The sequence below is a fragment of the Leptonychotes weddellii genome, chromosome 14, assembly GCF_054177405.1.
Source record: "Leptonychotes weddellii isolate Sample4059 chromosome 14, ASM5417740v2, whole genome shotgun sequence".
NCBI lineage: Eukaryota > Metazoa > Chordata > Mammalia > Carnivora > Phocidae > Leptonychotes > Leptonychotes weddellii.
The window spans coordinates 71,826,105-71,839,681 of NC_138382.1; the positions used below are offsets into that span (position 1 = coordinate 71,826,105).

Consider the following 13,577-nt stretch of genomic DNA (forward strand, 5'->3'; position numbering starts at 1 on the left):
TAAGCGTCTGCCTTCGGCTCAGGTCATGATCCCGGGGTCCTGGGATCGAGCCCTTCATCGGGCTCCCTGCTGGGCGGGAAGCTTGCTTCTCCCTCTCCCACTCCCCCCGCTTGTGTTCCCTCTCTCACTGTCTCTCTCTCTGTCAAATAAATAAATAAATAAAATCCTTAAAAATAATAATAATAATAATAGGGCGCCTGGGTGGCTCAGTTGGTTAGGCGACTGCCTTCGGCTCAGGTCATGGTCCTGGAGTCCCGGGATCGAGTCCCGCATCGGGCTCCCCGCTCAGCAGGGAGTCTGCTTCTCCCTCTGGCCTTCCTCCCTCTCATGCTCTCTGTCTCTCATTCTCTCTCTCTCAAATAAATAAATAAAATCTTTAAAAAAAAAAAAAATAATAATAAAAGAAAAAAGAAAAAAAAAAGAAAATCTTTGAGAAAACTGTGATAAGACAAAGTTGATCCCAAAGTTAACTAAGTAATGCTATGTTAGGAGGTATAATTTTAAACAAAAATGGGCTCCCAACATCTTACTTCACATCAACAGTACACAGAAGTTCTCTATTATATTTTAAAATACATACATCATGAATATTAAAGAAATGCTTGTCCTGTGTCAATCTGAGAACCACCTCAAAGCCTTTGGGGAAATAAAGACTAGAGATCTTAGTGTCATAAATTTTTGCAGAAGAATAAATTAAAAACTAATATAAGGCAGTAAAGAAAGAGGCTGTGAAGTCTCAAACATTTGGGTTCAAATTCTAGGCATCATTTATTCTTTCTATAAAGCTTTAGTTTCCTTACCTGTACAACAGTAATAATATCCACATACAGAATGTTGTGAGGAGTAACAAGGGTCCATTATAGGACCTGATACAAAATAGGAACCCAATACAACACTGTTATGGTGATAATGATAAAAACTTTACATAAAAAAAGCATTTAAATCCTTTAGGCTAGATTTACATGAATTTTGTTTCTAAACTAAAACAGTATCATAAAAAATCCTTGCTTGAATGCTATGCACTTAATAAGACAGAAAGAAAAAAAGGCTACCATAGCTGAAAAAAACCCAGCAAGTTATTGTTTTGATGTCATAATTAGGAAGGGAAAATGAAAGTCAGCAAAACCACAGTTTTAGGAAAGTGGTTATTAGATTTTCTTCTTTCCACTATGGAAAAAGTCCTTCCTGTTGAAGAAGGCAGTGAAATTTTATCACAGCTATTGCTATTCATAAATCTTATATCTATTTTAATTCAATCTGGCCCTAGCCTCTGAGTCGCTGCACCACAATTTGATTACTATAACCATACTTTTTAACTGCTGTCAGGAAAGACAGCGCCTTATACAAACATCTGCCGGAACACATGCCCGCGTTCTTCAGCACCAGCCTTAAATCACGCTCTGGTGATGAATCTTTATCTGACACTAATACTTTTTAACTTCATACAGACAATTAAAATGAATTGTAGCTAAATGCACATATAACAAATCAATTTAATCTTTGGTTGCATAGTAGCATATTTTGCAAATTTCCTAAACTTACTTTCTTACATGTATCTTTGTCTAGGCGTTAAAACTTCAATTTAACAGAAAGGAGTGGAGATATTAATAAAACACAGCTCTTATGATACTGCAATGTAGTTGCAAGCCTCAAAGAGTAATGACATTTGAAATTCATCACTGCCATTTAAAAAAACTTCCACATTTACATGTGGAGAGTGCCATGCTGGGCTTCATAATAAGAGTGACGCAAGTTAAGTCTCTGCTGTCTAGGAATTAGTATAATCAAAAGTTCAGACAACCCAACTATGATGACAAACTAGATGAATATCATTGCTGCCTCCACACTCCCATGGTCTCTACTACACTACCCATCACATTTACCCTACAGTTAGTCGTTCATGCACCTGATGTCATGGACCACTGTCACAGTCCCCAGCACAGGGCACAACTCTGACTGTGAAGGGTGGTGCCTCCACTTGTTAGCCCTATGGCCACCCTTACCTTCAAATCCTCCAGGGCAGTTATTCCTGTCTTCTTTATCAGTGCACAGCACAGAGCCTGTATGTAATAAACATTTGACACGAACAAGTACAGTATAGATGCTTAGTAAAGAATTTCTTGGCTGGACAGACAATGAATCCACTCTGCACACCAGGAAGGGCATTTGTGGGACATACACTACATTCCACATATAAAGCACTGCATCGTTCCCCAGCCCCAGTGTCTCATTCCTTTTTTTACATGTAAGAAAATTGAGGCTTACAAGATGCAGTAACTTACCCAACAGACACAACTGACAATAAGATCCAAAACAGTCTGTCAGATTTCAAGTGCACTGGTAAAGGGGAAATCCTTTTGCTTTTAAATTTAAAATTTTTTTCTATTACTAACAGTGTTTTTTGTTTCCTCCATAAAAGAGTAAAAGAGTGTGGGAAAAACAGCTGTGGTACTGGAATAAGGAAAAGGGAGCTGAACTCCCACTCTGCCACATACTAGTGGGGTATCGATGAGCACATCACTTTCTCTTTCTGAGCCTCGGTGTCCTCAGCTGTAAAATGGAGGTAACACTCACTACATCCCAGCTTTGTTATAATCAATTAGAAGAGGAAAGTACCAACATACAGGTAAAAGATCAAAACTTCACAAGTTCAAGTTTTCCCCATGTATAACTTACATGTCACTGATGACAATCACCTCCCCAATCACAAAATGACAGAACCTGAAAGCCAAAAGGAATCCAAGAGGTCATCCAAGCTAAGTTCCTCATTCTAAACAGGCAGAAACTGAGGCTTAGAGATGGGAGGTGACTTGTCCCAGGACCCATGGCATGACCAGGGCTAAAGCCCACATCTTTTGATTCCATACCTGTGTTCTTTCTACCATGTGGTTTTCTAGAACTCGAGTTTCCATTATGTAAATATGAATGCCGTTAAGAATGAAAATAAAAATCTCTGAGAATAAGAACACTTAGATTCTATGCCCAGCTGAGTGATCCTAGGCTGTCATTTAATTTCTCTGCATAGTTCTCTTCAAGACAGTAAAATCAGGGCCTAGTACTTTGAGGGACAAGGAAATCTCTTTACTGAAAATTATACAGAGCAAGGTGCCCCATATGAGGACACTCAGTATAAAATCCCACCATGCCTAGCATTGCAACATGTCACCCCTACAAGGACTGTCTCCTAGGCTTTTCCTGGAACCTCAGTGCTTGATATACATCCCAACCAGATTTCATCTACTAATCTGGTAATTAATTAGGAAGAAGAGAGTACTACAACAGTAATCTTGTTATAATAAAAATATGTCCATGTTTTACCTCTTAGTCCTCTAACCTCCAAGAATTAAAATCAATATATTTTCTTAAATGACATCTGACATCTGCCTCATCTAAAATTACTCTCTCATTTTCTCCTCTTAAAAGCCTGGTGAGCTGGGTTGGGCATCTGAGAGTACAACCCATTTCAGAGAAGAGGTGACCAACTTCCAGGGCAATTCCTTAGCCAGAGTTCCAAAGCTGTCTGTGAAGTGGGAACAAAGAAGAGGCTCCTGGCTCCCAGCCCACTCTCACCTCAGAGACCCCAGCCTCAGATGCCCCAAATACAAACCAAACAAGCAGGGTATGCCGCACACCCCTCACCCCACCAAAACTGTGTAGTGTCTTCAAGGACATGGTTAAGAAGCTGTGATCTGCAGTCACCAGGCCAAACTAGCTCACGAAGGTAACATCTTGCCTCATCCTTGGCCCTCTTTCAGTGCCCTTTTTTTTTTTTTTTTAATAGGCTCCATACCCAGTATGGAGCCCAACACAGGGCTGGAACTCACGACACTGAGATTGAGACCTGAGTTGAGATCAAAAGTCGGACGCTTAACCAACTGAACTACTGAGGCGCCCCTCTGTGCTTCCTAATTCAGGGATGAAATCATCATCCATTCAGTTCTACAAGCCAGAATCAGATCGGATATCGTCCTTGAAACCCCTCTCTCCCTATTCCTTAACATGCAATCCATCATCAAGTCCTACCACTTTTACTTACTAAATACCTCTTGAATTCATCCATTCCTTCTACATCACCAGTAAGTAAGCCCAAGTTACCATCTCTCCCAACTGGACCACTGCAAAAAGTTTCTTGATTGGTCTCTCTGGCCTTATAAACCCTTCTCAGGTGTATTCCCTTCAGATCTTTTCAAAACACAAATCTGATTACCTTACCTTCTCATTTAAACTTGTCAAAGGCTTGCCAATATTCTTAAAGAGGACAATTCCACCAGACCTACATGGCCTGCCCCTGCAGCTTTTCCTTGTACCATACTGTACCTCACCCTTGGGTCCCCAATGACACACCCTTCTTCTGGTTCCTCAAAACTGCCAAGCTACCCCTTGCCTCAGGCCCTCTGTTCATCCTTTCTCCTCCCCCTTCACCTACTTAGCTCTTACTCATCCTTCAGCTCTCAAATCAAGAGTCACTTTCACAGGGATACCATCCCTGACCCTTTAGAGTAGGTCAGATGCCCCTATGATAACACTCTGAAGGCCCCAACTATCTCTCCCTGGTACTTAGTAATTAATTAGTTGTGATTATACTGTGATGGCAATTTTGCATTCAGTTGGATGACTGTTTACATAACATCTTCCAGCCAAGAGAAAAAGTTCCATTAGGTCAGAAACCAGGTTATGTTTTTGCTCACCACTGAATCCAGATTCTACTTAACAGTGTCTAGTACATAGGAGGCCCTCACTAAATACGAAGCAAATGAATGGCACTGTGGTAAAATGAAAGGAAACTAATAAACCTCTCAGCACTGACCATGCACCAGGCACTTTGTTATGTACGCATTTCCCATTTTCATTAAATCCTAGTGACAACATTTAAAGATAACATTAACTTCATTTTATACATACGAAAACAGGCTCAAAGAGGTAAAGTGAGGGGTGCCTGGGTGGCACAGTCAGTTGGGCATCCAACTCTTGGCTTTGGCTCAGGTTATGATCTCAGGGTCTTTGGATTGAGCCCCGTGTCGAGCTCTGTGCTCAGTGTGGAGTCAGCTTGGGATTCTCTTTCCCTCTGCCCCTCCTCCTTGTGCTCTCTCTCGCTCTCTCATAAATAAATAAATCTTAAAAAAAAAAGAGGTAAAGTGATTTGCCTGATATCACCCAGCAAGTAAACGGCCAAGTTGGTATTCTAATTCAAGCCCGACAAATGTGTTCTTCCTACTGCAAAATTCTGCCTTCCTTTGAAAAGCCTCTAAAACTAATGGTCAATTCTACCACTGACAGGAATTTCTAGAAGATTGTTCCACAATCAGAGGAAGCCCCTACATACTGGCAGAAACAAGGTCTGGACAGAAAGAGCTCAGAATGGAGTAAGCTAGTTTTAAGAACTCAGTCTTCAGAATTTAACTGCAGAGTCAAATGCTGAAAACACTGTCTTCCATTGTAAGATTCCTGTTTAATTCATTTTGAATACACCCAGAAAGAAATCCCAAAATCTCTCCTTGGGATTTTCAGTACAATATCAAGCAGCAAGAAGAGAAATGCACTAATACAATGGTAAGGGGAAAATAATCTCATTAAAAAATGTTTTTAAAATAATGAATTTAGGCTCCATAGCTCAGGGGTTAGAGCACTGGTCTTGTAAAATAATGAATTTGGTACTTCTATTAGTATACTATAATGTGTAAAAAGGTAGCAAATATCTAATATCTTCCTTTAGAAATAGAACAGACTGGGCACCTGGGAGTGCTTAGTGGGTTGAGCATCTGCATTCACCTTGGGTCATGATCCCAGGGTCCTGGGATTGAGTCCCACATGAGGCTCCCTGCTCAGCAGGGAGTATGCTTCTCCCTCTCCCCCCTGCTCGTGCTCACTCTCCCTTTTCTCTCTCTCTCAAATAAATAAATAAATAAAATCTTTTTTAAAAAAAGAAATAGAACAGACTAATAAAAACTGGTATGTGAAAAAGAAGACTAACAAAATACAGTCACAGATAAGATGCTGAGGGAATAACTGCTAAAATGATGTTGGGACTTACTCTCCTTTTTTAAAAAGGTATGTCAAGGGGAGCCTGGGTAGCTCAGTGGGTTAAGTGTCTGCCTTCGGCTCAGGTCAAGATCCCAGGATCCTGGGATCAAGCCCCGCGTTGGGCTCCCCTCTAGCGGGGAGCCTGCTGCTCCCCCTTGTGCTCTCTTGCTCTCTCTTTCTCAGATAAATAAATAAAATCTTTAAAAAAAAAAAAAGGTATGTAAAAAGAAGCAAATGGAAGAGCAGGACATATAGAACCTAATTCAAAATGCCCTAATTCAAAACACTCTTAGATTGTCTCTGGATGGGCACTAAGCAAGTGAACCTTGGAGCAATTTTATCGAAGGGTGGGGGCTGGTCAACTTAAGGGGTGGAAAAAAAAGAAACTCAAAAGCCAGAAGGCTCTTAGGCTGAAGACCACACCTCAGCTCAGGCAGCCCTAAGCAAAAGCTGCTGTCTAGAAACATAACCAGCAATAAAGTCCAGATTATAATTTTTTGGAAAGAGACCCTGAACTAAAGTCACTTAACATATTAGAGGGGACCATGCCATTATAATAGCAAATATTCCAAGTTCAAATGAGGAGCATTTTCCTCTTGAGGCAATTTTTTAAAACACAATTTCAATTCGCTGACCTTTCCTGAGTTTGCCACATTTCTCAGAGGCTTCATGTTTTTCTGTGAAGTTTTTTAAGTGACTTTCTTTGAAGAGAGCTATTTAATGCCAATGATTGTAGAAAACATTTGTTCATAATTATCCAGACATAGACTGGAACAATGCTGAAACAAGAGCAGCATGCAAAAATGTATTTAAGGACTATCATCCCAAAATGCTGCTAAAAGCTATTAACCAGTATGTGTTAATTGCCACAGCATTCATATTAATTTTCACTTCAGGCTCGACATTGTGGAATATTTCCCCTGATACATTTTAAACAAAGTTTAATTTAAGGAACTGCTTCTATCAACACTTATGAAAATTAACAGCCAAGCAATTAGCACTCATGAATTATCCCTTCCCCCATGCTCTCTGCAGCTTCAGTTAAAACAGTTTCTAACAGAGAAATGGTTACTTTCTAATAAGTTAACACAATCAAAGTCACAGTTGTCTATATGAACAAGAACAGGTTCTGCTTTTTTAAGCACTTGTTAAGGCAAACATTCTCCTTATATTTAGAGTAGAATTTAGCTAAGTCAAATAAATATTTAACATTTTAGTAAACTGCCAAACAATGACTAATACTGAACTACCTTCTCCTATGATGTTTAAAAAAAAAAAAAGAGAGTAATTACTTGACTCAATCTTCCTATTTAAAGTTAAAGGCTAAAACCTCCTGAACTCGCTGGACTTGAGAGAGACCTTCACCCAGTCTGCTGCACATCTTGTTTAACGATGCTATTCTAAACTTGTGGTTTCAAGAACACATTTCCTCTCACTCAATCCTGTCAATAATCTAATGAAGTACATAGAAGGGATGGCATCACTGGCCCTCATCCTTTACAGAGAGGGGCAGAAGTGGGATATTTGTTGAGTGCTTCCTATTATGTGCTACATGTCTTGGTAAACAGACCTTATCTCAATTAATCCTCATGAGAAAGATATATTATCATCATCTCAACCCACATATGAGGACTGGAGCTTCATGAGGTTAAGTAACTAGCCTGAGGTCACACTGTTAAGGGGTAGAGCCAGGATTCAAACTCAGGTCTTAATACAAAATAGGTCACAAAGTAAATTACACTGTTTCTCATTGTGCTAGGTGCTCTATCCTACTATTATCCTATTTGATGGTCTCATCAGCCTTGTGAGGAAGGAACTCTCATTTCTTTAATAGGTAAAGAAACTGAGGTTTGGAGAGATGGAAAACCTGACCAAGATGTCACAACAGATAATCAATATCATTTCTTTGTTAGTAACTCTACTGACAGGAAATGGGTATTTAAAATTCTAATGGGGGTGCCTGGATGGCTCAGTCAGTTAAGCTGCTGACTCTTGATCTCAGTGCAGGTCTTGATCTCAGGGTTGTGAGTTCAAGCCCTGCACCAGGCTCCAAGCTGGGCGTGGAGCCTACTTTAAAAAATAAAATAAGGGGCGCCTGGGTGTCCCAGTTGGTTAAGTGTCTGCCTTTGGCTCAGGTCATGATCCCAGGGTCCTGGGATTGAGCCCCGAGTTGGGCTCCCTGCTCAGCAGGGAGTCTGCTTCTCCCTCTCCCTCTGCCCCCACACTCGTGCTCTCTCTCTCACCTGCTCTCTCTCTCAAGTAAATAATAAAATCTTTTTTGAAATAAATAAAGAAAATAAAATTCGAATGGTCTACTAATGATGATAATATTTGCAAACTCAGTTTAACCAGAATAGTGGTGATGTACTAGCAAGTTTCTCAAGTTAAGTGATAAGGTATGGAATGGAAAGGGTTAGATACTTGCAAAAACATGACCTCACTTGAAACAGGTAGAAAGACTGGGCAGAAAGCCACACATTTGGGGATACTTAAATTTAAGTGCTGAATAAGTGTTCACTTAGCAGTAGAGCCCACTCCCTCATCACCTCAAAGCAACTCCTTGTCACACCCAACTCCCACATACAGTGAAATCAGAAGGACTGTCACAAGAAGTTTTCGGATTATCTCAATCTCTAGAACAGAGATTTTGTTAATTAGGCTATTTGAGGTCCTGTTTTCAACACGCCCAAAAAATGCAGGCAGATGGCTGAGCCTGGTTTTGCCTTGTGTGACCAAGCATTCCCTAAAACCACTTGCAATCTCTTTCTGACTTTTTTCAAATGATCAGTAAACAGAGTTACTGAATCTAAAACAGGCCACAGATAGCATCGCCAATTTACCAAAGAGATAATATAAACATAATAATAAACCAAATCCAAAAAATTGTTGAAATTACAACAAAGCACATGCCTAAGCACAACCTTTCCCTCTCAACTGTATGCCTCTAAGAAATTATTAATCAACAATTATTTTTAAAAATGAAATTATTAACCTGCTACAGGAACCACAAATTATTTGAAAGTATTCACTTTAATTTAGCACAATAGCTAAAAGATGCTTACCCTTAGAATCACTAAAACCAACAACAATCCAGTTTGCAGAAACCATTAAAGACACTAGATATGCTGGCTTACCTACAATGTAATTGTAAAGCCATACCAAAAACAAAAACCTTTTTTCAAATCTAACGTTTAATCTTGAGGATTTCACAGCCGTCAGTCTCTTGAGGAAATACATAATTAAGTAGTTTTTTAGCATATTTAATTAGACCCCAAACTCTTCCCTGTCCCCTTCTCTCCCCAATTATGTATCATTTGCCCAAGAGACCTAAGCAACTCAGTTAATTATGTAAATAAGGCAAGCGTTATTCCCAAGAAAAGCATTGTGAATATTTGTACGGGAAAACTCTATACATATTTTAGTGGCTTTAACAAACCTTTGCAGGAAAAAAAAAGGGACTATCAAAGTCCATGAAAAACCCTTATACTTGAGGCAAAAAGCATGGAGTTCAGTGACAAGATGGTGAATCATTAAAATAGGTCACTCATTTCACTTCTTAAATATGAGCTGAATAAAAATAAAATAATTTTAAGTTACAACAGTAACAAAAATTTAGTGCTGAACGTCAAATAATTTAAGGGAAGAATCAATCTGGAAATTATTAAAGTCGACTCTCACAGAAAAGACTTTATTATCAAGGGGTTGACATGATCTTAACTCTAGAGGCAGCCATGGTGCTGTTATAACTACTACAATCCCATTATTATGCAATCACAAAATGCTAATTTGATCATTTTGAGGTGTTATTTGAATAGTCATTTTAATTTCTAGGTTACAAAAAGGCTTGACTCAAGTATAATTCTCTATTAATCATTGAGATGTCATTGAATATCATATTGATGCATTTCACAAAGATAAAGAAAGACTAATTTAATATGTACAGTACAATATCCTTCAAATATTAGCCACTTTCATTACACATCTGCCAAACGCATCAATATTAAATAATAGATGAGAACAAGAGTTTAATTGTATTTTAGCATTTGTAATATGGAGGATAATAATAAAACAGCATCACATCATGGGATAGACTTATCGATATATAAATCTTTCTTAATCCAAGTGTAATGGTGACTGCTCCATGCACATATCCTTTGCTGATTACAAATAGATTTGATATGACAAAAGCATGGAGAGCCTTAAGTATAACCACATCTAGTAAAAATAAGTCCTTTGTGACTGAGGAAATGGCTTCTTCACATTTTTTTTTTTTAATTTCTCCTTGGCACTTCAAAAGTTAGATACATACCAAGGACACTTTATAACTTTCTGTCAAATCCAAAGCTAAGCAATTTATAAAATAAAATCTAATGGTATAATAAGAATTCTAGGACATAATATTTTAAAAGATCTGTGCTATTTTGTTGGCATCGAAGTATTTTTACATAGTAATTATTCCAGCAATTATGTCCTCAAACAATGAGATGGTATCAGACAACGGAAGCAAATAAATTCCAGCCGTGTAACCTAATTCCAATAATAACGCTCACAAACATATCTAAATGAATCAACTGTAGTATTTAAAAAACAAATCCTACAGTCCAACTCTCCATTTTCCAGAGACTGACATTATTGTCCCCTAGGGGGACCCTTCCTTCTCTTTGCTACATTCCACAAGAAGAAACAGGAGTCCTGGTAGGGGCAGGCTAAAGAGAAGCTTTACAATACAATCTCTCATTTACTAAAAGTCCTTTCAGATTTTTTGGGGGGCAACTCCTGAGCAAATTAGTATCTTTATGTAACTTATACATTTTGTTTCTAGTTCTTGGCTTTCCTTTCCCACCAACATCAATAACCTCAGTTGCCCATGGCCATATAAGCTTCCTTAAACATATGGAAACATGCTGAACCTTATGAGGTAAAAGTGTTTTGAAGAGAAAACATCTCCTTGCTCAAAGATGACAACTGACAGAACCAGTACATAACCAGAAGTTGAATATAAAAAAATGCAAACATAAGCAAAGAGCCTGTATGCTTATTAATTGCAGTGGTGTTAAAATAAGACAAATTGTACACAACCCCTCCAGGCAACAAGCTATCACTGAGCACCCCCAAGCCACTGCCAGACAGCAAATATAATGGCAATAAATATAAAAATCAACTGCTACTGTCTCCTGAAAGAAGCCCAGCTCAGCTCCGCGCAGAGACACAGGAAGGCAGGCCACTAGAATAGTGGCCATTTTTCTAAAAGGAAAATAGACACGTTTTAATTTTTAAACTGCAAATTACTAGAACAAACAAAAAAATTAAGTCATCCTGCATAACGAGTGTCAAACAAGATTCCCTACCATGAAATACTGACATAAAAACAACGGCCTAGAATTCTGAAATGAAGCTCTAACCTCAACAATTTCTACAGTTACAATAAAGAATCAGACCAAGACAATGCAAACTGCCTCCCCGGAACCACTTTCAAAGCTTTCCCAACACAATCAGGCCTTGATTAACCACAACCCAACCAACCCAAATCCTCAAGTATACTTCGAAGATGAAACGGGGAAAAAAAATACATGTCCAAATATCTCAAGACTGTTTTTGTTTTAATCCCCCAAACATACTGCTGTGGAAACAGTATTAAGCCCAAATTCAGACCTTTTTACATCCTCGGTCATAGAAGTGTGAACGACATTCTATAATTACTTTGAGTCGTTTCTGAAACCTTAAATCTAATAATAACAACACTAACAAAAACAATTCCACTCAACTGAGGTTTTATTTAAAAAGACAAAGTTTTATTTTTACTTACCTTGCCATCAAACTTGGAATACTCGTTAAACGGGTTATTCAGCTGCAGAGGGCACTGCTCTAGTCGTACAGATAATATTGACTGCCTTCCAGAACTTGGAGGTTTCTCTTTGAGGGACTTTTTTTCAAACAGTGACTTTAACTCCTGGGCTGTGATACAAGAGGAAGATAAAAACATCTTTGTAATTACACAGAGACACCGCCTGTCTACCTTCCCTAGCAAGTCTTCCTTGGAATCTTACGGAGAGAGTGTCCAGGGCATATTCAGATCTGATATGTGCAAAAAGCCTCACATATACTTTGATTTTGCACACTGAAAAGGCAGAGAGTCCTGGAAAACAGTCAGGTCAGGACTGCCAGTTTAGAAGGACTGGGGTTTAAGGAGTGGGGCAGAGTCAAACCAACAGAGCAGCCGTTCTGTAACAAGAGCATTCACAGCTAAAGGACCTGAGCTTTGGCCTGGCTCTGCCTCTAAGAGATGCTGTGATACTGGACAATTCACTAAAGCTCTCTGGGTTTGCCGAACTAGAGAATCTTAAAAATCTCCTCTGGCTCTAATACTGTGGGATTTTGGAATTTTAGTTCAAGGTGAAGGTCTATGTCTTAATCCTCTCATACTCTCCAAGGACACCTAGCATAAACTCTGGAAGACAAAGATGAGGAGGAAAAGGAGAAATGATATTTATAATAACAGCAGCTAACATTTACTGAGCAAGCCGATGTATCTCAATTACTTCTCCTAACAAGCCTATGAGGTAGATACTAGTACTATCTTAATTTTGCCAGTGTGGAAACTGAAGCTTAGAATACTCTGATTAGCCTTAGGCAACACAGCTAGTAAGTAGCAAAGCTGATATTTGCAATCAGGCAAGGCTCTTAGCCATAAGGCACTAATGAACAAAGCTGACCCTCAATAAATTTTGTTGCATGAATCAATGAATAAAATAATGATTGAAGGAATTCAAATTAAATTATTATTAAATCAGAATCTTTAACTCTTACTCATTAGTGAATCAAGACAAGTTAGTTCCATATCTTCTCAAAGATCATTTAAGTGTCCATATTAATCTGAATATCATTTAAGGTGGTAGCTAGATAAGTACATGGAGATTTATTACACTTTTCAGTTTTGTAAATATTAGAAAATTTCCATACTTAAATTTTAAAATCAATCAATCCTAGATCTTAAAACCTGTAACGAATAGGTCCAACCCCATTCCATTTTTGAGCACAGCCAAACTGAACTTAGATCAAACAGAACTCTGAAATAGTGACTTAGAACTTTTAAAAAATGTAACTAAAACCATCTTTTCAACAAACTAGTGGGACAAATTTATCCAATGAGTCCCTATAAATGTAAGTGGCAAACCAGGAGAAAAGGATCTAATTCGCTTTTAAGATGTGGCACCTGACTATCCAATTCCAGAATCTGAATATGTAAGTTCAACAGATGTTAAATGCACATTTGAAAAAGTTTTAGATTACATGGTATTTTAGATTACAAGTATTAGTCTGCACATAATCTATTAACAGTTTTATTGCTACACTTTGGAAAGGAATAACCCTTTATTAAATACCTACTATGGGTCGGGAACAATGCGAGGTGTTGCCTCAACTTGTCCTCACAATGGTCTTAAGAGATGGGTTACTACTCCATGAACAAACTGAGGTGTAGCAAACTAAGTAACTTATCAAAGTTACACAACTGTTATCAGTAAGCTTGGGGGTGAAGTGATGATATATATATATAT

At 38.4% G+C, this 13,577-nt stretch overlaps 1 protein-coding gene across 6 annotated transcripts in view; it reads right to left on the minus strand.

Annotated features, from left to right (window-relative positions):
• Positions 1 to 13,577, minus strand: part of MAPKAP1 (MAPK associated protein 1) — a 236,432-nt gene that overhangs the window by 183,857 nt on the left and 38,998 nt on the right. For all 6 annotated transcript variants that reach the window (XR_014140160.1, XM_081803593.1, XM_081803592.1 and 3 more), the window contains exon 4: positions 11,828 to 11,976. Coding sequence is in view for 5 of the 6 variants with exons in the window: in XM_081803593.1 (XP_081659719.1) it covers positions 11,828 to 11,976 (149 nt within the window). In the remaining variant the exon portion in view is untranslated. The remainder of the gene's footprint in view (positions 1 to 11,827; positions 11,977 to 13,577) is intronic.